The sequence below is a fragment of the Peromyscus leucopus genome, chromosome 8a (assembly GCF_004664715.2).
Source record: "Peromyscus leucopus breed LL Stock chromosome 8a, UCI_PerLeu_2.1, whole genome shotgun sequence".
Taxonomy (NCBI): domain Eukaryota; kingdom Metazoa; phylum Chordata; class Mammalia; order Rodentia; family Cricetidae; genus Peromyscus; species Peromyscus leucopus.
This window is the reverse complement of record NC_051085.1, coordinates 36,289,973-36,313,597: the sequence shown is the minus strand read 5'-3', so window position 1 is coordinate 36,313,597 and position 23,625 is coordinate 36,289,973. Positions and strand designations below refer to the sequence as shown.

The following is a 23,625-nucleotide window of genomic DNA, read 5'->3' as shown; positions in this document are numbered from 1 at the left end:
CTGTTTCTTTTTTATTACTATGCACTTGGTAGTAGTGAAGCTTGAAATTAGGAATAGCTGATACATCCAGAAGTTCCTTATTTACAAAGTTGTTTTAACTATCCTGGACGTTTTTGTTTCCATGCTGAAGATGACGTTGTTTTCAAGGTCTTGAAAAATTTTGATTACTTTGATGCAATTGCATTGAACTGTAATTGCTCTGTAAGACTGCCAGTATACTATGTTTAATCCTAATATCAAGCATCGTAATACTTTCTCATTCTGAATGTACTTCTTCAATCCTTTCTTCAAGCCAGACTTAAATTCTTTGTACATCATCACTGTTATTAGAATTACCCCAAATATTATTATACCATTATCTATGCATTTTTGAAGAATGTTGTTTCTTGATTTTTCTTCGTTTATCTTTGTATATAGGAGGCCCTACTAATTATTTTGAATTTAATATTATCCCACCACTTCACTAAGTTGTTTAATCAAACTGAGTTTCCTAGGTTTAGAATTTTTGGTCACATGTCCATACTATCATAGCATCTGCAAATAAATGATACTTTGACTTCTTCCTTTTCCAATTTATATCCCCTTATCTCCTTCTTTTGTCTTATTCTTCTAGTTAGACATTAATATATTATATATAGACATTATATTGTCTTGTTTCCTGATTTTATGAATTGTTTGATTTCGCTCTAATAATTATGTTCTTGACTTGCTGTATATTGCTTTTATTATATTTTATTATTTCCTTGTATCCCTGATCTCCCAAGACCTTATCATGAAGGATTTGAATTTGTCAAAGATTTTTTGTATCTAATAACGAATGATCATTGAATTTTTTTTCTGGTTGCTTATATGGTAATATAAGATAGATTTTCATATGTTGAAACCATCTCTGGGATGAAAGCCACTTGATTTGGTATTGAATCTTTTGATGTGTTCTTGGATTTGTTGTGATATTTTTATGAGTATTTTTTGCATCAATATTCATGAGGGAATTGAGCTTCAATAAGCCAAAAGACATGCAATAAAACAAAACTGCAGCCTACAGAATGGCAATAAGTCTCACCAATTCCACCTCTGACAGAAATCCCCAAAATAATAAGAACTCAAAACTAGACACCAAAATAGCAATAATCCAATTAAAAATTGAGGTGAGATCTAAACAGAGATTCTCATCAGAAGAATTCAAATGTCCAAGAGTCCCTTAAAGAATGCTCAACATTCTTAGCCATCAGGGAAATACAAATCAAAAGAAAACTGAAAACCAATCTTGTACAGTCAGAATGACTAAGATCAAAAACACTAGTACAACTTATGCTGGAGAGGATTAAGGGAAAACACTCCCTTCGTTTCTGGTGGAGTGCAAACTTGTACAGTTATACTTTGAAATAAAATGGAGGTCTCAGAAAAGTGATAATCAATCTACCTCAAGACCCAGCTATTCCAGTCTTGATATACCCAAAGTGTTGCAATCATTCCACAAGGACTTTTACTCAACTATGTCATAGCAATATTATTTGTAATAGCAGAAACCTGAAACAACCACGATGTCCCTCAACCTAAGAATGGCAAAGAAAATGTGTACTCAGCTTAAAAACAATGATATCAGGAAATCTGAAAAGCAAATGATAGAACTAGAAAAAAAATCATACTGAGTGAGTAACCCAGACCCAAAAATAAACATGGTTTTGTCTCTCAGTCATAGTGAATATTAGCTGTAAAATAAAGGAAAAAACATCCATAGCTCCAGAGAGCTAACTATCCTCCTGTTACCTAACAAGGAGGCCCAGGGGGCGAGGGATCATAGATCCTTGGAAAGGTGAAATAGAAGAGAACTCCTGTGTAGACTGGTGCTGGGGGATAGGAAAACATGAGTGATTAGGTTGTGGAAACTCCATGATTCTACAAGGATGACTCCAGCTAAGACTCCTAGCAATAGTAAATTGGTAGCTGAACTGGCCCTTTCTTGTAATCAGTTTAGTAACTACACAGTTGTTATCAAGAGCCTTCATCCAGTGATGATGGAAACAATGCAAGATCTGCAGTAAGCCACTTGGCTGAGCTCAGAGATCCTGTTGAACAGGAGTATGAAATGGTGTGTGTGTGTGTGTTGTGTGTTGTGTGTGTGTTGTGTGTGTGTGTATGTGTGTAAAGGTCATCACAAGGAACCCACACAAACAACTAACTGCGCTCATAAGAAACTCACAGACTTTGCGACTGACACTAGAGAACCTGTGTGAGACTGACCTAGGCCTCTATGTAAGTGTGAAAGTTGTGTAGCTTGATCTACTTGTGGGACTCCTAGTGGAGGAGCAGGCCTACTCGAATGCATTGGCGCTTCCTGAAGAAATTATCCCTCATATGCTTGCCTTGCCCACCCTTAAACAATGAGGAGCTTTCTAACTAATTTTATAATGTGCTTGCTGACACCCATGGGAGGCCTTTCTTTTTTGAACAAAGCAAAGGAGGAGTGATTGTTGGGGAGAAATGGAGAAAGATCGAGGAGAAACTGTCACCAGGTATAAAATAAATGAATACATTTAATTAATAGTAAAAAGAAAAGTGATAAAAAGAATAAGAAGACATTGCACAGTGACTCATGTAGCATAGTAGCTTAACTACACTAATTTATTCACTCATTGATACACACACAATAGGCATGGTTTTCTAAAAAAGTCAAATTTTCTTAATTTCTTTAATTCTACCAATCAAAATCACCCCATTCCCCTACCGTTTTATTATGCTTTTCCAAAGAATGATTATGTGCATGCTTATTTGTATGATTAATTTCATTATACCATAATAATCAAGGATAAAACCTATATTTTTAAAAGCCGTATTATAAAAAATAACATAAATAGCCTTTCATTCATGGAATGGGTAAATATAAAGTAAAATATGAGGCCTAACTTACATAAACCAGTTATTACTTAAATTATGCAATTTGCTAAGTTTTGATATATGTGTATAACTTAAAATCAACACTATAATCAAGATAATGAACATATCCATCACAACCAAAAGTAATGTTTTGTAATATCTTCCTCCCACTTTTCTCTTAAACCAAAACCATTGCTTGAAAAACATTCACTTGTTTCCTTTCACTACAGGTGATTTTAAATATTATTAACATCACTCACAAATGGACTCAGAATGATTATACACTTTTTGCCTCTCTGTTAACTCAGCATAATGATTTTAAGATTCTTTACATTAATTTATAAACAATCAGCCTTCTTTTCATCCTGAAATTAATCCCACTGAAATGATTTATCACCACATTCTTAGACACTTATCTAACCAAAATATTCTGCTGTGCTAGGATTTTTGACAGCATTCCACATCAGTTTTCTGTACACTTGCATATTTTGTTCTCTTGCTCATTTTGGTAAATAACATAGACTAGAATTACTGGAATATATTCAAATAATGCAGCACACTAAATCTTTTATAATCTACATTTAATTACAAAATTGATGTTTATGTATACACATTTTTTCATCTTACTTAATGAGGACGACTGTTATCTTCTCTAACTGCCATTTTCAGTGACTACATTCTAAATGCTGTCCGTGTTTGCAAGCATTGTGACCTTATGCTCGGCCCTTTCATCTCTTCATGACGTGTTATTAGTTACATTTGCATTGCTAGGATGAAACATCATGACCAAGGTAACTTATAGAAAGAGGAGTTCATTTGGCTGATGTTTCCAGAGGGTTAGGTGTCCATCCTGGTGGGATGCACAGCAGCAAACATTGGCATGGTTGTAGGGAGAGAACCTGAGAGCTCACATGCTGAACCACAAGAAAGCAAAGAGAGACAGGGCAGGCCCACTGGGAACGGCACAAGGCTTTGACATCTCAAAGCCAGTGATGTTTTTTTCTCCATCTAGTCTACACCTCCCAAATCTCCCTAAACAGCATCACCAGCTGAGGACCCAGTGTTCAAATTAAAGACTGTGAGGTACATGTCACTCAACACTTCATAGCATACTTCTTCAGATACACTGCTCATTAGTGCTGAGTTGTACCATATCAGCTATACACTGTTCATTTTTCTCGGTGTGATTCTTAATAGTAATTGAGTCATTCTAAAAATTTTTATGATGTAGATAAGAATTCTATTGTCTTAGTTCTGAAAGAAGTCCCGTGTATTTGTACAAAATGTGCTGTATGGACTAGTGCTTGTTCATTTCTTTTGTTGTTGTTGCATGCATTTTCTAATCAACAGCTTTTAGGGAAAATGGCCTTCATTTCTCCTAAGACTTGCCTCTGTGTTTTATCCAAAAAAACTGATTATTTCCATAATCAGGCCCCTTTGTAAATTCACCTGGCATTCCACTAACTTGCTCATGTTTACCTCAGTGCCCAGGGTCTTAGTGACAGCTGCTATGCAAAGCATATTAGCTTGCCAGTAAATGCACAATATCTGCAGAGATTTCTCTGGATCAGCAAATAAATGCTGGAGAGCGACTTTCTACTGCAGCAAGTCTACTTCACGGTTGTTTCTTTTTTGTGGGCTTTTAAATACTCTTCTTTCTTCTTAAGCAAACAAGAAAGCATAGATTTTAATCTTTCTTTCAAAGATTGTTTTCCCATTTTTATATTATCATGTTTTTTAAAAAAGAATTATTTTTTATTTTTATTTTTAAAACTTATATTTATAAAAGTAAAGCAGATTTTCTAATTTAATACTGACTCTCAAAATCTTGTTAGGCATATTTAATATTTATTATAGTTTCAATGGCTGACAAACAATTACCTACTACATAGAAGGTTATGGTAAGAATTTTCTTCAGTGTCAATTCAAAGTTTTATGAAAATTCCAATGATAATCTTTAAAAAACCAGAAAAGACAATTCTTTAGATATATAGATGACACACATACACACAAACTCCTCACACACAGAGAGAGAGAAGAGAGGAGGAGAGAAGGAAAGGGGCAAGGGGAGGAGGAGAGGAGAGGGAGGGAGAGAACGAAGCAGGGGCAACAGTCAAGACATCTTGAGAAAAAGGGAAATGGGGAGGATATCATGTCCTAGTATCTCATCTTATTGTAACACTACAATAACACATAACAGCATGGTAGTGATATAAACAGACATATAGACAATTAGAGTAGAAAAGTGAATCTAAAATAAACAGACACTTAAGTCCTATCTCTTCGATATTGGTGTCAAAGTATACACTTTAAAAATGACAGCCTCGTTTCCATCAAATGTCTTTCGAACATTTGCATTATTCTACAGTAGGGAGTAAAATTTTGGAAAACAATACTGAACAATAGCAGATATTTGTTTACAGAGTCCCAGGCTATTTGTAATATGAGATTTCCTTGACCAGTGTGATTTCCTTCTAATTAAATTATGTCACTTGTTTTTATGCCATTTGCACTAAAAAAACAAAACAGTACAAAACAAAACATGTGATTTCTATTGCTCCATGAGATCATAATACAATGGTATCTATTCAGTATTTATACAACACTAGCAATTTGATAAACTTGACCTTCCCCTAGAAAGAACAACTAATTAAAATATTCAGGAGCAAATGTTTACAATTTCTCCTGAAAGGAAGCCACAGATTGAAATGTATACAATGAATCTGATAAAATGGTCAAGATCTTGTTCTAAATCATGGCTCCTCTGACATTTCCCCATATTCCCACCTCTGAATTCCTAGATATACTAGAGTGGAAATGTAGTTAGCCTAAGAACTTCTTTCCCACAACATTGTCCCTTATCGCTCTTTGTCTTGGAGAGATACCATATCTGAAGCCTCTAAGGAGCCCTGGACTGCCAGCATTGTGTGTAATCTGAGAACTACAGAACCTCATCCAAGGGTCTCCACTGTGCTGTGTTACAATGGCTGAGATTTCTCCAGTCACATGAGTCTGATAGGCTTGTGGTTTTCAGAAGTCCTTTCTAAAACCTAAGTGCCTGTAGAAGTGAGGTCCTGAAAAAAGTGGACATGCACAAGAGGCAGAAACCTCTCAAGATAAATTTCCCCCCTATCTCTGCCCTCCCTCAATGTTACCACATCACATGCCTTTCCCAGGGCACTTGCTCGCTTAGGTTTTCAGTCTTCAACCCCGCCCCTCTCCCTATCTCTGCTTCCTTACACAACCAGGCTTCCTCCTGATGCAGTCACTCTCCCAAGCTCTGCAGTCTGAGTTTCATTGTTCCCACGAGACTGACACTCATTCCTGTACAGTGGAGTTAAAGGTCTTTTCAGTCTTTATCACGTCAACCTTTCAGTTCCACTCATGGTTGCCACATCCTCCATTCAACTTGCTTTACTTAAATTCTGTGAAGCCACCTTCACCAAGAGCTGCTTTTATCTCCCCAAAACTCAGCATTAAAGACTTAAATATAGCAATGGCTGTAGTTCAGTCTGTTCACTTCTTGAACCCATATTCTACTGAACATAATCTCATAGGTACCTTTTGTTGACTAGTCCCCTTACAGAAAGACAGCTTCTCACAGGTGCATTATTGCTGTCCTACAGGCAACTGGCTTCCCTTGCCAGGCAAAACAGAAGATGACATTTCATGCTCTTTCTGTTTCCTTTCTCCATCTGTGATGTCATTATGCCCAGTTCCTCAAGTTGGAAACCAGCAAAATGCCCTCTATACCTCACTTTCTCTTCCTCTTTCCAATTAGTCACGAAATCTTACACAATCTATCTTCATATCACTTGTGCCCATCTCTTTCAGTCTATCTTCTTGAGACTCATGATGTCAAACCTGAATGATTAATATTATTTTACCTTCTTGCATCTCCCCACATCAAACCACATCTATATGAATAACTGCAGTTATTTTCAAATCGCAGTCTAAAGTTTTACCCAGTACCCCTTCATTTATTCAAATTGCTTTTTAAAAAGAGTTTAGACTAACTTTAGCCATCATTCATGTGTTCGGTAATTTGTTTAGCGAAGCTTGAGAAAAGCGCGGAGCCTCGATGTTGCTGCTGTTTGTATTCTAGAAGGCCTTCCATGGGTTGCACTGATGTATATCTGCTCATTCCCACACTTCTCTGGAATCACTCTAGTACAGTGGGACCAAGTGTGTTCATCCCCAGAGCTCTCAGTGCCTCCTAGGCACGTGTTTCAGAAATCCTGTCTGGTTGCCTCAGAGCTCTTGCAACCTCGGTGCCTGTGTGCTCTATTTCCTGTTCATTCTTCTCACCAAGCTGATGTCACAACTTCCTGTTGGCCACCACCAACATCGAAACTCTTCCCTGGGCTCCTGGGAAGTAGACATGGCAGTGGGAACTTTCTGCCCTCCACCGCTCATAAGCTGTAGGTGAAGCGTCTGTGTTTTAGCAGGAATCCATGAAGTCGTTTCTTGCCGGCAAAAGTCACATCATAGACCTGCCTGAAGGGCTGGCCCTTTCTGATGTAGCAGAATTCTTTCCACGAGCAAGAGCTTGAAGTCTCTGAGAAGGATGACACCATACATCCCTAGATGCCATTGAACTGTTGAGATGTTTTCTGTTTGTGTCTATCACTTACCTAATTAGACATACTTTGTGAGCTCGGGCACCTGCTCTGCCTCCACACACTATTCCCATGGGAAAGTTAGACAAATGTTTAAACATTAGAATGAATTCACCACTACGTAAAAGCCTTTCAAAATTACATACATAGTATATATGTATAATGTATGTATAATGTGTATATTTGAATCAATTCTTTCTTTATTCAAATGCCCTATTATTTGCAATAAGTTTAGCCCATAATTAGCACAAGCAGATTTAGAGCAACAGAGTACCACTAATAGTTCTGCTAGGAAAAAAGTCAGCTCAGTGTCTGTTTCCTGTCGAGCAGGAGTCAGTGAAAGCTTGAAGTGCAAAGGAACAAGACAGACTTGAAATCACAGAAAGACACTTCTGGAATTGCAGAGTTTATACATGACCCACAAATTTGCATTTCATGAGTAATTCATATTACCCAAATTCCATTTTGAAATGTACCCTGAATGTTCGTATTATTTTATTTATGTAAATTCCTGCCTGAGTCTCATAGTTCATTATCCAAAAAGGCCTGAGACTTTTTTGTTTTTGTTTTGTTTGTTTTGTGTTTTTGAGACAGGGTTTCTCTGTATAGTTTTGGTGCCTGTGCTGGATCTCGCTCTGTAGACCAGGCTGGCCTCGAACTCAGATCCACCTGGCTCTGTCTCCCGAGTGTTGGGATTAAAGGTATGTGCCACCACCACCTGGCCTCAAACATTTTTATGCAAAGGTAAAGGGACAATTGTGCTTCTTTCCTTTCATGGGTGAATGACTGAAAAATAGAGCTCAAGATTTTGAGGGTGATGTCGGTTCCTCAGTTTTGTATTTGAGGAAATTAAGGTAACCTTATGAGACATTTTCGTGTTGGAGCACTGTCGGTTGGCTGGGACTGTTTCTACCTTACCAATGACACAATTCATAGTATTGACCTTGGGGATGATATCAGAAAATCACAAGTTAAATCTGCATATGCTTCTGTGTTGACGTAGGTTCCTACCTGATCCCGCTCCCCGCAGCTGAGCTGACGAACTGTTCGGATCTGGGTACTCTCTGTCAAGGTAGGGAGCCGTTGTCATCTTCCTGAACCTTTTTGTGTTCTTATGCTTGCTGTTTGGGATAACGGAGTTGCCGCTGCTTTGGTTTTTTTAATCTTAATTTTCACCCGAAAACACAGAAACAGCAAAACAAGAATGTGTGGGGGTGTTTTAGCTGGGTGGGTGCAGAGTACCCGTGTGTACAAATAATGTACTGTCAGTACATATCGGCCACATTGGCCATATTTCCATAAAACTCGGGGTTTTCTAAATGTGAATGGTTATGTGCTGCTTAAAAGGATTGGTTTCATTTCTCCCTATGTTTCTTCTTAATATTATTTCAAGCATCTTGGATATGCAGTCATGCAGTATTTTAAAGAAGTGCTCATATCCATAAATTGGAGAGAAAGCGCATATTGAATATTTACGTAAGATTTGAAGATGAGGCCATGAGGCAATTAACTTTATATTATTTAACTTGAATCTTAAGATAAAAATAGTTAAGCTAATGTTAATATTACTGTGCTAATTATTTTGATGCTTCATGGTTATATTGTGGATACAATTGTTTTATTAAGTAGTTGCCTGGTAATAACGTATAGTTATATATGTATGCAATATGCCACAAAAATAATGATATAAAAGTGTTGTTTCAATTTATCATTGCTCTTTCTGATTTTTTTGTGACCAGTTTTCATCCATTGTCATGCTAAATTCCTCTATTAAATGTAACATCTTCTATGTTTCACATGAGCATCATGGGTGTATGCCTTTCCATAGAAGGTGGCTTCATTAAGAGGTTCATGGCACAGAGGCAACAGATTACAAGTAAGGTCAAGCAAGCGGACTTAAGGCTCTTTGAAGTCTGAGAGTGAGCCAGACAGGGCAAGGAGGAAACTCACTATTTTTGGATTTCCCTTCTAAGATAACGTGAATGTTATTACCAATCAATTACCCATGAAAATTACATTGTTTGTTTTTTATCCATGAACTCTGTGAAGTTAGGAAATAGTTTTATAAAAATATACCAGAAGAACTTTGATCCAAAGGTTTTAAAAATTCATTAATTATTTTTTATTATTTTAATATAAGTATCTAAAGTACTCATTCTATGGACCAAAGGACCAGAAACTCAATCTTCTCATTTAGTCTCTGTTTTTTCCTTAATGAACAAAAACATTTTCATGATACATTTGCACTAAGGATGAACACAATTATTCACAATTTTGATTTAAAAAAATCAAAATTATTTCCATTGTGTTTTTATATTATTCTGGAATGGAAAATTAGTGTTGTCACATACATTTTGCACCAAGGAGTTCAGCATTTTCTCTGGTGCATTTGGAAAGCAATTCTCTGAATCATCTCTTCATTGTTTTATGCTTAAGTAACATTTAATTACAAAGATATAACAAATCGTCATTACACACATGATTGTGCTCCAACACAAATGCACCCATAAGATAAAATGAAGGACAGTTATGTGCATGGTTAATTTTCTTCTTACAGAGGCATACAATCTCCAAGAAAGAAGCTGTAAAAGCATCACAGGAGGGTTGCCTGTTTGTGCACTTTCAAGTATCACATGAACAGCTCAGACATAGGACTTAGAAAATACCTCCCTTTAAGGGTTGCCCTTGCAGAATACCCCCCCCCATTAGTGTTTATGAAGCTTTTGGGGCCTCCAAATGGTTGGTTTAGTCCACTCATACCAGTCCCTTGTTTTTCTTTTGCATTTATCTTTTCCAGGAGAGATACATTTTACTTTGCTATTTTATTTCTTCAGTCTCTGTGTATCAGTCCAGACTGACTTAGTGTAGATAGCTTCTAAGGTGTAGAGCTATGCAGATTACCTGTTTTGAACTTCCCTTAAACAGTCTCTGGGAACTAGTTTGTGGAAAGAGTTAATAATTTCCCATGTGATTACCAGCCTGGTGATAGCAGATGTAAGTGTAGAATCCAGCTGTGCTTTCTCCAGCTCATCTGTGCCAGCTCTCGGCCTCTGTGCAATGTGGCACCAAAGCCATGCAAACGGATTCTTAATTTACCCTAGAAAACCTTGCTTCATTTTATGCACTGTAAGCTTTTAGCCTATTGTATTAGTAGCATGAAATAGTTTCGGCTCTCTTGTGCATTTTCATGAATTAGCTGTAGATTGCTTATCTGTATTAACTGTTTTATGCTCTTTATAAAATTGCATCTTTCTCATCTTTATTACCAGCTACTGTAAACCCTCCTAGCACTACACCACCCACAGTCACCACTAACATCCCTGTTACTAACAGAATCCATAAACAAAAGAATGGTAAGACTCATTGGGTAAGATCCTATGTGTAGTATGTCTAGAGTATGGAAAATTGTGTTCTGAGAGTGGAAATCCACTGTTCCAGCAAAGTTCTATGATTGGCAACACTTGGTTCATTAGCACATTTGAAGACTAGTAAAATAAACATCATTGTGTCTTGCTTCCCAACTGAACTGATAGCTCTGAGTACTTTTCTTCACTTGGAGTTGTTTCCTTTCAAAGAAAAGTTTGGCTTTCTGGAGCCCATTCCCTATGGTGAGACACCTTGCTCAGCCTAATTGCAGAGGGGAGGGGCTTGGTCCTGCCTCAACTGAATGTACCAGGCTTTGTTGACTCCCCATGGGAGGCCTTACCCTTTTGGAGTTGTGGATGAGGGTTGGGAAAATGGAGGGCGGGTGGAGGAATGGGAAGAGGGATGGGAGGGGGAACTGTGGTTGGTATGTAAAAATGAAAAAAAAATAAATAAAAAAGAAAAATATTTAATTGAAAGGAATTAATTTTCATTATAATACATCCAAGAGGAAAAAATGTGCTTTCCTTTTTATAGTGTTTTGTCAAATTATAACAACTGAAAACTTTCTGTTTGAGAAATAGGATTTCTCTGTGCACTTTAAAGAGCAGCAGGCTGGATAATGCCCAGAGTACCGCCTGGGGAAACGGGTTTTAAAAGGATGTTATGATGTGTCAGAAACCTGATTCTTGGCATTTAATGTTTCGTGGAAGTCACCTTTGTGCTTACACACTTACGAGATTTAGATCTGTGGCCCTGGTAACAACTTACACCTTTTTATCACTTCTTGAAGAACACTGATTAGGATGTGTTATCAGTCAAGTTTCCAATCAGTTTGGGGGTGGCTTTGCTTTACTGGGCCTTGAATCCAGGGTTCCACACAGTAGGCAAGTACCCTAACTCTGAGCTCCACTTGGAGCCCCAATATTTGAACAATAAAATTTCCAGGAATTCCAGCATTCCCTGCCCCTTTTTCTCCATTTATGTTTTCCTATTGGTACTCATCGTAATGTTCAACTGTGACAGTTATGTCTTGTAAGAAACCAGTAGAGTGAAAGCCAGATGGCTCAGTTCTTTATTTAATTTCTGCCATACACATGGATCACATACATAACCATTTGCAATTTGGAGTTAGTGGTTTCAATTTCTTGTAATAAAGACACATTCCAATCAAATGAGTGCCCTATTGCCTTTAACACAGTAATGGTCTCAAATGTGAGATACTAGAGGAAAGGATTTTTATAAAATCTGATCCTGTAACTTGTAAGGTCAAAACATCTGTAATGTATCACAGGGGCCCAAAATCCCAGGGAAAAATAAACCCACATAGTTCACTGATTTTTTTTTTCCTTATAGCTTCAGAGGTTACATCAACTTCCTCTGTAGGGACATTTACATTGGAAGTATGGAATATTTTACATGAAGCGTAGATATAAATTTCATTAGGGTTATAAAGACATCGATTCAAGGAAGTGTTTATGGTTTCTCTGCTAGTTACACCACAGATATTTATGATTCCATCACCGCCCCCCACCCCAAGCAAGTAGCAGCAGCGTAAGTTTCCAGTGCATATTCCACATGGACTCCTGCCATCAGATGGGAATATTATAATTCTGAGTATTTTCCTCTTTGTATGAGTGTACAAAGAGCCTCTGTGGCACTCTCCCTTCAGAGCTGGCACATCCTCTGCTGCCCAAGAACACTGACATGATGCTTCAGAGCCCTTAACTTGGTGGATTGGAGCTGTATTCATTTAATCATGCAGTTTCTAACACACTTGAAGAGACCCTTGTTCAGGCCATCCGTCTCTGCGTCATAACCTTCACTGGAGTTTCAACAAAGCAGGCAAATATTACAGTCAGTTAAAATGGTTTATCTTGACCACACTGATAAAAAAAGAATCTCATTCAGATGACTTGTGATTAATATGTAATTTTAACCATTAAAATATTAGGTCGCTGTGGGGTGGAAATCATCCCAAAATTTTGTGCTCTAACTATTTTCCATCATCTTAGCAATTTCTTTTATCATATATGTGAACTATGTGCTTTTCATACAATGCCTGACTCACTTTTTATCTGTACTTACATGGGATTTCATTATTATATAATGAAACCATAGCTACAGAAGTGAAAACTAGAAACAAGTACAATACCACAGTGTTCCACAACTACCTCTTATATCCTACTGGATTTTTGAGGGCCTCCAGCCTGAGCCTTTCAGTATCTTTTCTAAAGAGTAAGTAACAAAGTATTACAAACAAAAATATTCAAATAAGGCTTTCCCTTTGTCCAAATTTAAAATAATTGAGAAGAGATCATTTTTCTTTGTAAATAAATCACATGTATGTCCTGTCCCAGGCTCTCTAATGCCATTCACATACTATCAACCATTTGTTATTCTTTGAGAAACTGGCACAGGAAACATTCTCAAGCTATCTGATATATTAGAAAATTCTATTTTTTTCCATTGTCAGAAAGACTGGGACAACTTTCAGGTCCATTATCTACCTTATCCAGTCCTCTTAACTCTGGGCTGTCAGAATTTTCCTGAGTTCATCAATAATAGTCTGCCAGTGTAGGAAGAGAGAGAGCTAGCTCGCTTAATGATCAGATATTCTCCCTCACTATACCAACCGGATTGGTTCTAATTGTCATTGAAAGTCTCTTCTCACCATTTTAAACAGAATTTGCACCCCATACCTCATATTATATACCAATAGAGTCATCTTTTAGGCAACTTTTCACAAGCATTTCAGAATGTCATAGATAGTCTAGGTATTCCCACAAGTAATGAAACTTTGCCCAATCTCCTTGACATTTCCCGAAGTTCTCCTGGTATAATGATTATTTCCTTTTTTAACAATATTGTCTCTCCTTGAATCAACACCAACCCTACTAAAACAGTGAACTTCTGTGGTATAGACATTAGCAACCTGGTGAAGGAAATAGCTCCTTTGGTCCTCATCATTTGTTCTGAAAATCCAGTTCCCAAGTGCAAATTGCAGTGTTCCTTCCAATTTCTCACATGTGCTTAGCTAGTCAAATAGCAAATATGCTTGCAGGACCTTTGTGTGGGTCCAGCAAGCTTTGTAGATTCATATGTCAGATGTCTTAAAGAAACTGGGTGTGTAAAGGTCTGCAGATTGCCATTCATAGTATAAATGCAATTGATATAATTGCCTCATTGTCAGTTTGGAGGAATAATGTGAAATCTAAAACAACATGTGAGTTGGATTTTAATTTGTCTTTTCAAATAAATACATTTTCATTAAATTCCATCATCTCAACCCTATATCTCATAACTTTGGAGATAATTTCTGTATTCCTCAAGAAACTTAGATGGTTAACTGAAGAGAGAACTACAGTATGGAATCTTCTTCTTCTTCTTCTTCTTCTTCTTCTTCTTCTTCTTCTTCTTCTTCTTCTTCTTCTTCTTCTTCTCCTTCTCCTTCTCCTCCTCCTCCTCCTCCTTCTTTCCTCATCCTCCTCTCCCTTCTCCTCTTCCTCTCCCTCCTCCTCTTCTCCCTCTTCCTCCTTTTCCTCCTTCTCCCCCCCTCTTCCTCCTATTAGAAGGTCTTCTGGTCTATATGATATTGTGAGAGCAATGCATACCTCTTTTGAAGCCATGGGGATGCATGAAGATTGATGGATGGCTTTGCTACTAGAATATCATTTCTGTCTGTAGGATATGACTTGCTACTCTGATAACATGGGGGAGCCTATTTGGTTTCTTAATGGCATTTCCCCAATAACAATGTTTAAGTAAATTAATTTCTCAATAAAAAAAAATACCTGTCACCAGCCTACCAGTAGACACTTCATGTTTTTTTTATTCCTTTGGTTCCTTTCCTTAGTTTCATATAATTACTCATTGAATACATAATTAAAAAAGTTTTAAATAAGTACCAAGCAGGCCCCACTAAGTTTTTAGCTAAATTTGTAATTCTGAAGTTTCTGAGCAGAGAATACTTGCAAATTCTTCATAATACAAAGTAGTCTGTAACACGAGACACTAGTTTATTTGAGCTATTAATCTCGTCATAAGCAATGCGAAAAAGTACTAAGGTTATCTGATGTTGAATGTCTCATTTTATGAAAATAATGAACTGCAGAAAAAAGTGGGGCAGGAAACATTTAAAATTGAAAGAAACCAGGTTAAGTATTTGGGTGCTTCCAAAAATTTCAGAAATGTCAGTGGTTAAGATATTGACATTTTTACTGTTTTGTAGTATTTTCAAGCTAAGTAAGAAAAAAAAACAAAACTTCTACTTAGTGCTCCATCTAGTGGTAGTTTTTGGAAACACTACAAACATCTGTGACAGTTTCTAGACTGTCCCTTGGATATTGGGACACTCAGACACTCCACTCTAAGTTTCCTCTAAGCCACTCAGTAGGTCCATGATTTCATGGGAGGAGACATACAGTGTAAAATGTTTTTTAATCCAGGTTATTATCATCTTCTTTACATGTGTCTAAACAGTTACCCTTCAGAACATGTTTTGAAGAAATAGAAAATTCAAGATCATTAAAACAATAGGAATTTTAGACATTGAAATAGCCTTATCTCTATAAACTAAGCTCACTGACCTTTGAACTTATTTTTGCATACTTGTGTAACTATATTATAAGGTAGAAATTTCTATTATTTCACAAGAGACTTACAGGACTGAGATTTGCAGTTTTGGTATAGCTGAGACTTTCCAGAGACATACTTTTATATATAGTTTAATACTGCCTCCCCAAAATTTTCATTGAATGTACTCCTCAGCATTATTTAATTATACATTTCTGGATATTTTATGCTTTTTAATTAAGGCTCAAATAAAGCATGGATAAATATGGTTAGCAATACTAGATATCAATTTTCCCCTTCTCTTTGACTTCGATTTTCAAAGAGTATTTTTATTTACATTTGCTAGTTTGAGTCAAGTGTCTTGTGGCACACAGTTAGCTCCTGTGGTCTAACAAAACTTTTCGGATGAGTTCAGTTTTCATGAGGACAAAAAAAAGACTCAACTACTTTAGATAACCACTGAGAGAAACACTAGAACTGTCTTTTCAGAATATGTTTTTCTTTATAAAGCCCATTAAGTCAGTTGACATTTTACCTGTAAATATTAGCTTTCCCCTCTCTATTGGTAAAGGGGCTAGACTTGGAAATTTAGATGAAAAAAGAATTTGGTCAAATCCCACCCACTACCTCAACTACAAGTGCATACTTCACTGGGGAGAAGCAGAGCAGGGAGGGAGGAGAGGATTGCTGGAGAGAGGACACGTGGATGTCTATTCATTCCCAGTGTCAATCTGGCCAAGGATTCCACTTAATGCTTCACATTCCCAAACTACCATTTTTAACCACAAACAAAAAAGCATAAATTCTTATTAACAAAAATCAAACTTCACTTGCAAAAATTATCACTTTATCGACCTTTGGTACCAGAAATCCATAGAATTAAAAAAAAATAGCTTACAAGTATTGCAAAGGTCATAGCCAAGTGATAATTTAGAAACAATGAAATATTTATGAGTAAACTAATCAACAGCTCCTTTTAAGCAGTTGCAAGAGTAATTATAGCATCAAAATTGGCCCAAACTTCCCGTGCCTATGTGTCTTTAAACATATATGAAATGATGTGGTTATGAATTTGCATTGTTTGTTCCGAGTGTAAAAATAATTAAATATTAATCCTATTTCCAATGTGCAGACGGAATACTGTATAGAATATCTGTTGTGATTCACAACGACCTTAATCACCCTGAAGTAAAAGTACAGAGCAAGGTAGCAGAATGGGTAAGTAAACTTATACCATTGCCTCTTGCTTTAAAACTAACTTCTTTATAGATAGTAAAGATAATGAATGAAACCATAGATCTTATTACTGGACAAATAACACTCATTATAAATGCATGAATAAGAGGGTAGAGAAGTGGCTTAATGGTTAAGTGTGGTGATATTTTATTTGTGCTGAAATGTGATATTTTATTTGTATGTTAATAAAGTTTGCCTGGAGATCAGAGGTCACAGTCAGCCATAAACAGAAGTCAGGCGGTGGTAGCACACACCCTTAATCTGATCACATGGCAGGCAGAGTCTCTGTGTGTTCAAGGACACAGCCAAGTGTGGTGACACACACCTTTAATCCCAGTACCAACCATAGAGACCAGGAGGTCTGTATAGACAGGCAGTGATGAGGAAGTGATGTGGCTGGGCTTAGAGCCAATAAGAAGGCAGAACAGGAAGGCAATAAAGGCACAGGTTAGACAGGAAGAGGCTCTCTTGGGAAGCTACGGTGGAGTGGTTGTAAGCTAAGGTTAGTTGGCGACTATTACTCTGATCTCTATGGCTTGCACCTCTGTATTTGGCTCTGTGTTTCTTATTTAATAAGACTGTTTAGAAATTTGTCTACAATGCATATTGCTCTTCCAGACCATCCAATTTCGATTCCCAGCATTCACATATGGTGGCTCACAACTGCCTGGAACTCCAGCTCTAAGGGATCTAATGCCCTCTTCTGTTCTCTGTGGGCGCTGCACTCATGTGTGCATACCCTCCCTACATAGACACATATACAAACACATAATTAAAAGTAAATTGAAAACTTAAAAAAGTGTATGACTAAACAGAAACAAGGTCTGTGTTTATTTACAGAAAGAGAGATGTATTTGGACACAGGATATAAAACTGAGCCTAATAGTCTCCTTGGATTGAAACAGGAATTATGTGCTTAGTTACCAGATAGAGAGCAGGCTGTGGAGAAAGGATGCCTTCTTGCATCTCATTTTCTTTCCACAGTGTTCTTTTATTTGTTTTTACAAGCAGAATGATTTCTAAATATTTAATTATTTATTCTCATTCTCAACTCATGGCTAGTATTACTAATCATGAAATGAGCACTAACTGGGGAGCGTGAATTAGACAGGATGCAATTTTACATTTACACCTTGTCCTGCATAGTCTCTATCCCAACACCATTGTCATCTGAGGCTAAGCTTTATTAGCTACCTTTCATTTGTGATGCAAACTCCCAATGAAGATGCTTGAAAACAGCATGTATGAATGATGTTCCTAGTGCCCATTACAGGAGTTGTTTAACCTGAAAACTCAAAATCTGACAGACCTCTCAAGTATTTTGAATCAGTGATGATAAACCAGTGAAGTCTATGCAAATATTCCAAATCCAGAAAAAAAAATCAAAAGTCTAAAATGCTTTTTGGCCCCAAGTACCAAACTTAGATAAAGTATACACAATCTAAGTACACAGAAAATAATTATCATTATTTTGCCAATATTTTCTAAAATTTACATTGCGTTTTAGTAATGTTTACAACAAGACTAAAGATGTGTATGAAATATGACATAAATAAACTTTGGGAAATGACTTAAAGGTAACAGGATTTCATGTGGTTGCACCATGGAAATTTGTTGTTCTTATTGAGACCTATACCACTACTAACCACAGAAAATTGGCATAGTCCCAAAACCATTGGGCTTTATCAAAGATGTATTTTTCTGCTCATACTTTTTCCTGTCACTGATGTTCTTATGAGATGGCAATTACTACGAAACATGTTTGATTGCGTTTCAGCACTTATTAAATGCAAACTAAAGAAGGTGTTTATTGAAGGATTGGTAGACTATTACCTAGAGAGGAAGTGGCAGTGTTTCCCACCACACTGCCTTGAGTTCCAGTGTGAGATCTGCTGCTGATTAGCAGATGATCCTGAAAAAGCTGTTTCCTCTCTCCAATCTTCCATTTCTTCATAAATAAGAGGGTGGAGTTGGGGTGGGAATGTAGTGTCTGCTTCAGTGATTAATGTGCAGATGAAAAGAAGTGGCATTCATTACATCCTTGGCTCTCTGGTCTAGCAACCCCTCCTTTATCTTTCACTCCTGTGGTTCAGCAGCATTTTCCCAAGGTCCTTTTTTTAAATTTTTTTATTTTTTAACCAATGACAGCTCATGTTTTGGAGGGCAGACAACATTGACTCAGAAAAGATTGTTTTTAAGCATTACTGAAACTCATCCTTTTCCATTGTGTCTTCCAGCTCAATTCAACCTTCCAGAATTGGAACTACACAGTTTATGTGGTTAACATAAGGTAAGTGCACGGATTATCTGAGCAATAGAAATGTTTCATTTACCACTCCTTCCCTGGCTGGATCTGAGCACCTACATGCATGGTTCTGTATGTCTAACTGAATCCATATACTATGTGTTCTAATGTATCAAAAGTAAAAGCAGGTAATCATAGACAGAAATTGTTTGGCTTTTCTTAATAGATCACACTGAGTATGCTTTGGAGATGTCACCATATTTTAGAGAGCACATTCTGTACAAAATAAGACATTAACAATCTGATTAAAACCTTTTTATTTTTCAAAATAAGCTTTCCTTGTGTTTTTTTTTTACTTAAAATTTTCACTAAATAATGCCCATAGAGGCACCTGAGATCCTGCTCCTGTAATCTTATGCTTAAGCCTCATAGATGTAATGGTCCAAGAAAGAGTTCAAGTTGCTCAGTACGTCTGGGAGGTAGCTCACTCAACAAACAGAATCAGGTTCCTTCTCAGAGTGTCTTAGCGTCCGTGGTCTACTAAAATGTACTGTGGATCTTCATGAGAGCACAAACCCAGTTGTCCAGCTCTGCAGACTGGGAACCTCAGAACACATATTTGGGACAACTGTCTTAGAGCATCCATTCTGCCCCCCTTCTTTCACCTTCCCCAGATTTGATGTTGAGGAATGGACACAATAGATGGAACCGATAATGGATACATGTGTCTGTCTATGACTGGACACAGTGAATGGGATTCATAATGGATACATGTATCTATGACTGGACACAATGAATGGGATTCAGAATGGATACATGTGCCTGTCTATGACTGGACACAGTGGATGGGATTCATAATGGATACATGTATCTATGACTGGATACAGTGAATGGGATTCATAATGGATACATGTATCTATGACTGGACACAATGAATGGGATTCATAATGGATACATGTGCCTGTCTATGACTGGACACAATGAATGGGATTCAGAATGGATACATGTGCCTGTCTATGACTGGACACAGTGGATGGGATTGATAATGGATACATGTATCTGCCTATGAATAGACACAATAGATGGACTGATAATGAATACATGTGTTTGTTTTTACAGTTTTCATCAAAGCACAGGAGAGGACAGGATTAAAGTCAAGAGAGACACCATGGATGATGACAAAAGGTAACAGGGGGAGGCCTGGAAAGTGTGGTATTTTTTCTCTTGCTCATTACTTTGACTGTCTGGAAAAAAGTGAAACAGTGGCCAGAGAAAAACCTTTGAATTGTCTAGTACATTCAAATTATTTCTTCAACTGAATGCACACCACATTTTCCTCATATCTGAAGAAAAAAAAGCAACCAGTGGGGTTGAAAAGTCAGTCTGTCAAAAGTCCTTAAGAAGCAGAGCAATAGGAAGGATGAGTGAGCAGGGTGATCATTTCTATGTCTTCAAAAATCCATCACCCCCTATTCAAAATTCCAAAAGACCTTCAATGGAAACAGTTTTAGGGCAAGAGGCAAAACTCAATAGTGTATTGATAGCACCTACCTAGGCTGTGTTAGGTCCTGGGTTCTAGCCCCAGAACTGACCCCCAAATAGCCCTATTGCGAGTAAGGTCATAATTACATGTAATAGCATATAAAGATATAGACATTATGAACCAAATATTTTCAGTATATACAATCGTATCTATTTTTTTGAGATCTCCATCTTTAAATTTATATCAGGATCATGACTTAACACATAGGTGATTAATGGCTATGCCCAGCATGCATAACTAGTTGGCATATAAGGATCAGCATTTCAAATGGCTGCAAAATGAAAAACCATTAAATCTTTGAGTGTAAAAAAATACTTGTTTTAGGATTGTATATTGTATTTCCATAGAATTGTAACAAATCATTTAAAAGGCTAAAGTTCTTAGAAACCTTGCTCGGTTTTGATTTACTGACTTGATGTTATGAAAATGTAGTCACTGGGGGATGAAATGGTTCACTGGGTAAAGATACTTATTGCCAAACCTGATGACCCAAGTTTGATCCCCAGAACCTACCTACATGGTGAAGGAGAAAACTGAATCCCACAGGTTGTCCTCTGACTTGCACAGGTGCTCTGTGGAGCACACAACACACACATACAGACACACACAAACACACACAGACACCCTCCAAAATATAATTAAAGACTAAAAAAAAACTATAAACAGCCATGTAGACTATGATGTTTTGCTACTATGAAAGATACAAGTAAAACTGTATTTGAGAGTTGACCAGAGAACTTCATTACTATTTTCCCTTTTTGGTTAATATTAGAATATTAGAAAAACAAATGTTTTTAACCTAGCAACTTGTCATTTCTATATAAATTCAATAATGTGATTAGGAGAAGTTTTTATCCTGACAGCATTCACTTTCCTTTATGATCTGAACAGAGTAACATATTCCAGGATAGTAAATGACAAGACTTTTCTCCTCTTCCTAGGAAAATGGTTCTTTCCCACACCTACTACTACATCATGTTGAGCCTCCAACAATGGATCCAGCAGCAGCTAGGATCCTCTGTGGGTGCTTTGTCTAGCATTTGGGACAAACCTAATTTGGAATGTAAGCAGTAGTACCCTTCCTTAGGAATTGAGCATGCCAATTCCAGCTTACTTACAGAAGTTATTCTATCACTGATAACACTAAAATCAGCCACAGTTAGTATATGCCAGCATCTCACAAGCTCTTGTTTGAAAGACATTTAAATAAATAAAATCTCAATTTCCTGGTCTGTCAAACTAGTGAATAGTGTCACAGAAAAGTATAGGAAGAATGATCCAATCTTGCCTGTGGGAAAATCCACTTACTTTGTTTTCCTTTGAAATAAATTCTCAGCATTGTCTTTCTTTTTTTATAGCTTCCCTCTCTTTGAAAAAACCTATTCTGTCTGCTTTTATGTCCACTGACAAGGCTTCAGAGCCTCTCTGCTACCTTCATACCACAATCTACTTATTTCACATCCATTCCTTTCCCCCAAACTCTTCTTTTCAATTCAATCTTGCAGCTTAAGCATCAGATAATGTTGTATTCCAATGTCTAGACAGACAGGGAACCTGAAACCACAGAGGGGCTGGCTTAAACTGATGATGCGTAGCCAATGGCATCAAGAGATAGACCTTGATGGTTATAGAACCATAGTTTCTGTTTTCAGATGGGAAAGAGAAATAACACTGATAAGGCTTGTGAAAATGTAGGCTTCTTCTCGAATGGTTGAGTCTGCGTATTGAGTACAACCACGATACATGGTGCTGATGTTGCCCTGAACAACGGCTGTGGATTCTCAGAAACCAGAGTGGCAGCATTTTTCTTCCAACAGCCATTTGGTCAGAGGACACCCTGCCATATGCCATTCAGAAAATGATCAAGGATTCACCATCCACCATATGTTCAGATCTACACTTGCCTCATCCTCAAATATGGCTTATGTAGGAGCATTAGGCAGCATGTCATTTTAGAAGTAAAATGGTTTTCAGAGTCCATTAGGAGAAGAGCACACTTTGTCCTGGAGATTGACACGCTTACCAAGTAGGTAAAAATCCGGCTACATCACCTAACCTTGAGTAGCAAATACTTAACTTATTGCTTGATTTTAGCACCACAAATGTGCTAGCTGTGTATTTACCTCTACTCTTACCAACTCAATGTCATCGATAGACTGTACCGTCCTCCATGCTTTGAGGTTGCCTGCCTCCTCTTTGCTTTGGCACAGGAATAACAACCAATCAGGATAATATTGTGATGTCTCTTCAGAATGAGGAGAAAATACAAATGCAGCACTCTCGTAGAAGGAGCAAAAAAATCTCCTTTCCCTGACAAAATGGCATTATGTATTTCTGCCTTGATACTGAGTTACCTTTAGATTTTACTATTGAGGAAAGCTACAATTATGGATCAGCTGTACATTTATATATATATATATATATATATATATATATATATATATATATATATTTGTACTTCCTCATGAAGATATTTTCAGGGTCACACATTCTAAAACTGTTTTACTAGCCAAACTGGGTCTATTTTGAGTATTTATTTCACAAATTTTCACCATACAAAGTACTTGTAAAAGCTCCATCTGTGGGGCATGCACCATATTTGTAAATAGTAACACATAACAGTTTCCAGAGTCCAACCTGCAAACCAACTGTTCCCTTTGAAATTTTAAGTTTTGCCGAAAAAGAAACAAAACAGAATTAACTATACTATGTCCCCTTTTGAATGGATGTTATAGATATTATTATATAACATATGAACTGTTGATATTATTTAAATATTTCTGGGGAAAAAAAAAACTGTGGGATGCTGTGGTAAAATTCTAAAGAACTATCTCATAAAAATCCAGTCCAGGTGAAACAGTGTCAACATTGTCATTTGTACCACAGAGAAAGGGCAGGATGCTTCGGTTAATCTTTTCAGTCTCCGTGTGTCATGGCGTCCACGTTCTATTTCTCCCAACCAAAACCAACCAGTCCAAAGGAAACCCCGGGAACAATAGTTCTCTCTGTCATCTTTTCCTAGGTTGGTTCTGTGGGCTCTTCTCGTCTACAATGCCACCAATAATGACAACCTGGAAGGAACAATGATTAAAGAGAGGATTCTAGGAAACAATGCATCGCTAGAGCTTGGCATGAGGCTGTGCAAAGTCGATGTGAAGCAGCTGGGT

At 37.2% G+C, this 23,625-nt stretch overlaps 1 protein-coding gene across 5 annotated transcripts in view; it reads left to right on the top strand.

Moving 5' to 3' along the window:
• Adgrg6 (adhesion G protein-coupled receptor G6) overlaps positions 1–23,625 on the top strand; it is a 139,541-nt gene that overhangs the window by 80,150 nt on the left and 35,766 nt on the right. For 3 of the 5 annotated variants that reach the window (XM_028861509.2, XM_037200302.1, XM_037200304.1), the window contains exons 5-10: positions 8,500–8,568; positions 10,766–10,849; positions 16,567–16,652; positions 18,908–18,960; positions 20,035–20,100; positions 23,481–23,623. In XM_028861509.2, coding sequence (XP_028717342.1) covers positions 8,500–8,568; positions 10,766–10,849; positions 16,567–16,652; positions 18,908–18,960; positions 20,035–20,100; positions 23,481–23,623 — 501 coding nt within the window. The remainder of the gene's footprint in view (positions 1–8,499; positions 8,569–10,765; positions 10,850–16,566; positions 16,653–18,907; positions 18,961–20,034; positions 20,101–23,480; positions 23,624–23,625) is intronic. The other 2 variants (XM_037200303.1, XM_037200305.1) reach the window with 1 other exon arrangement.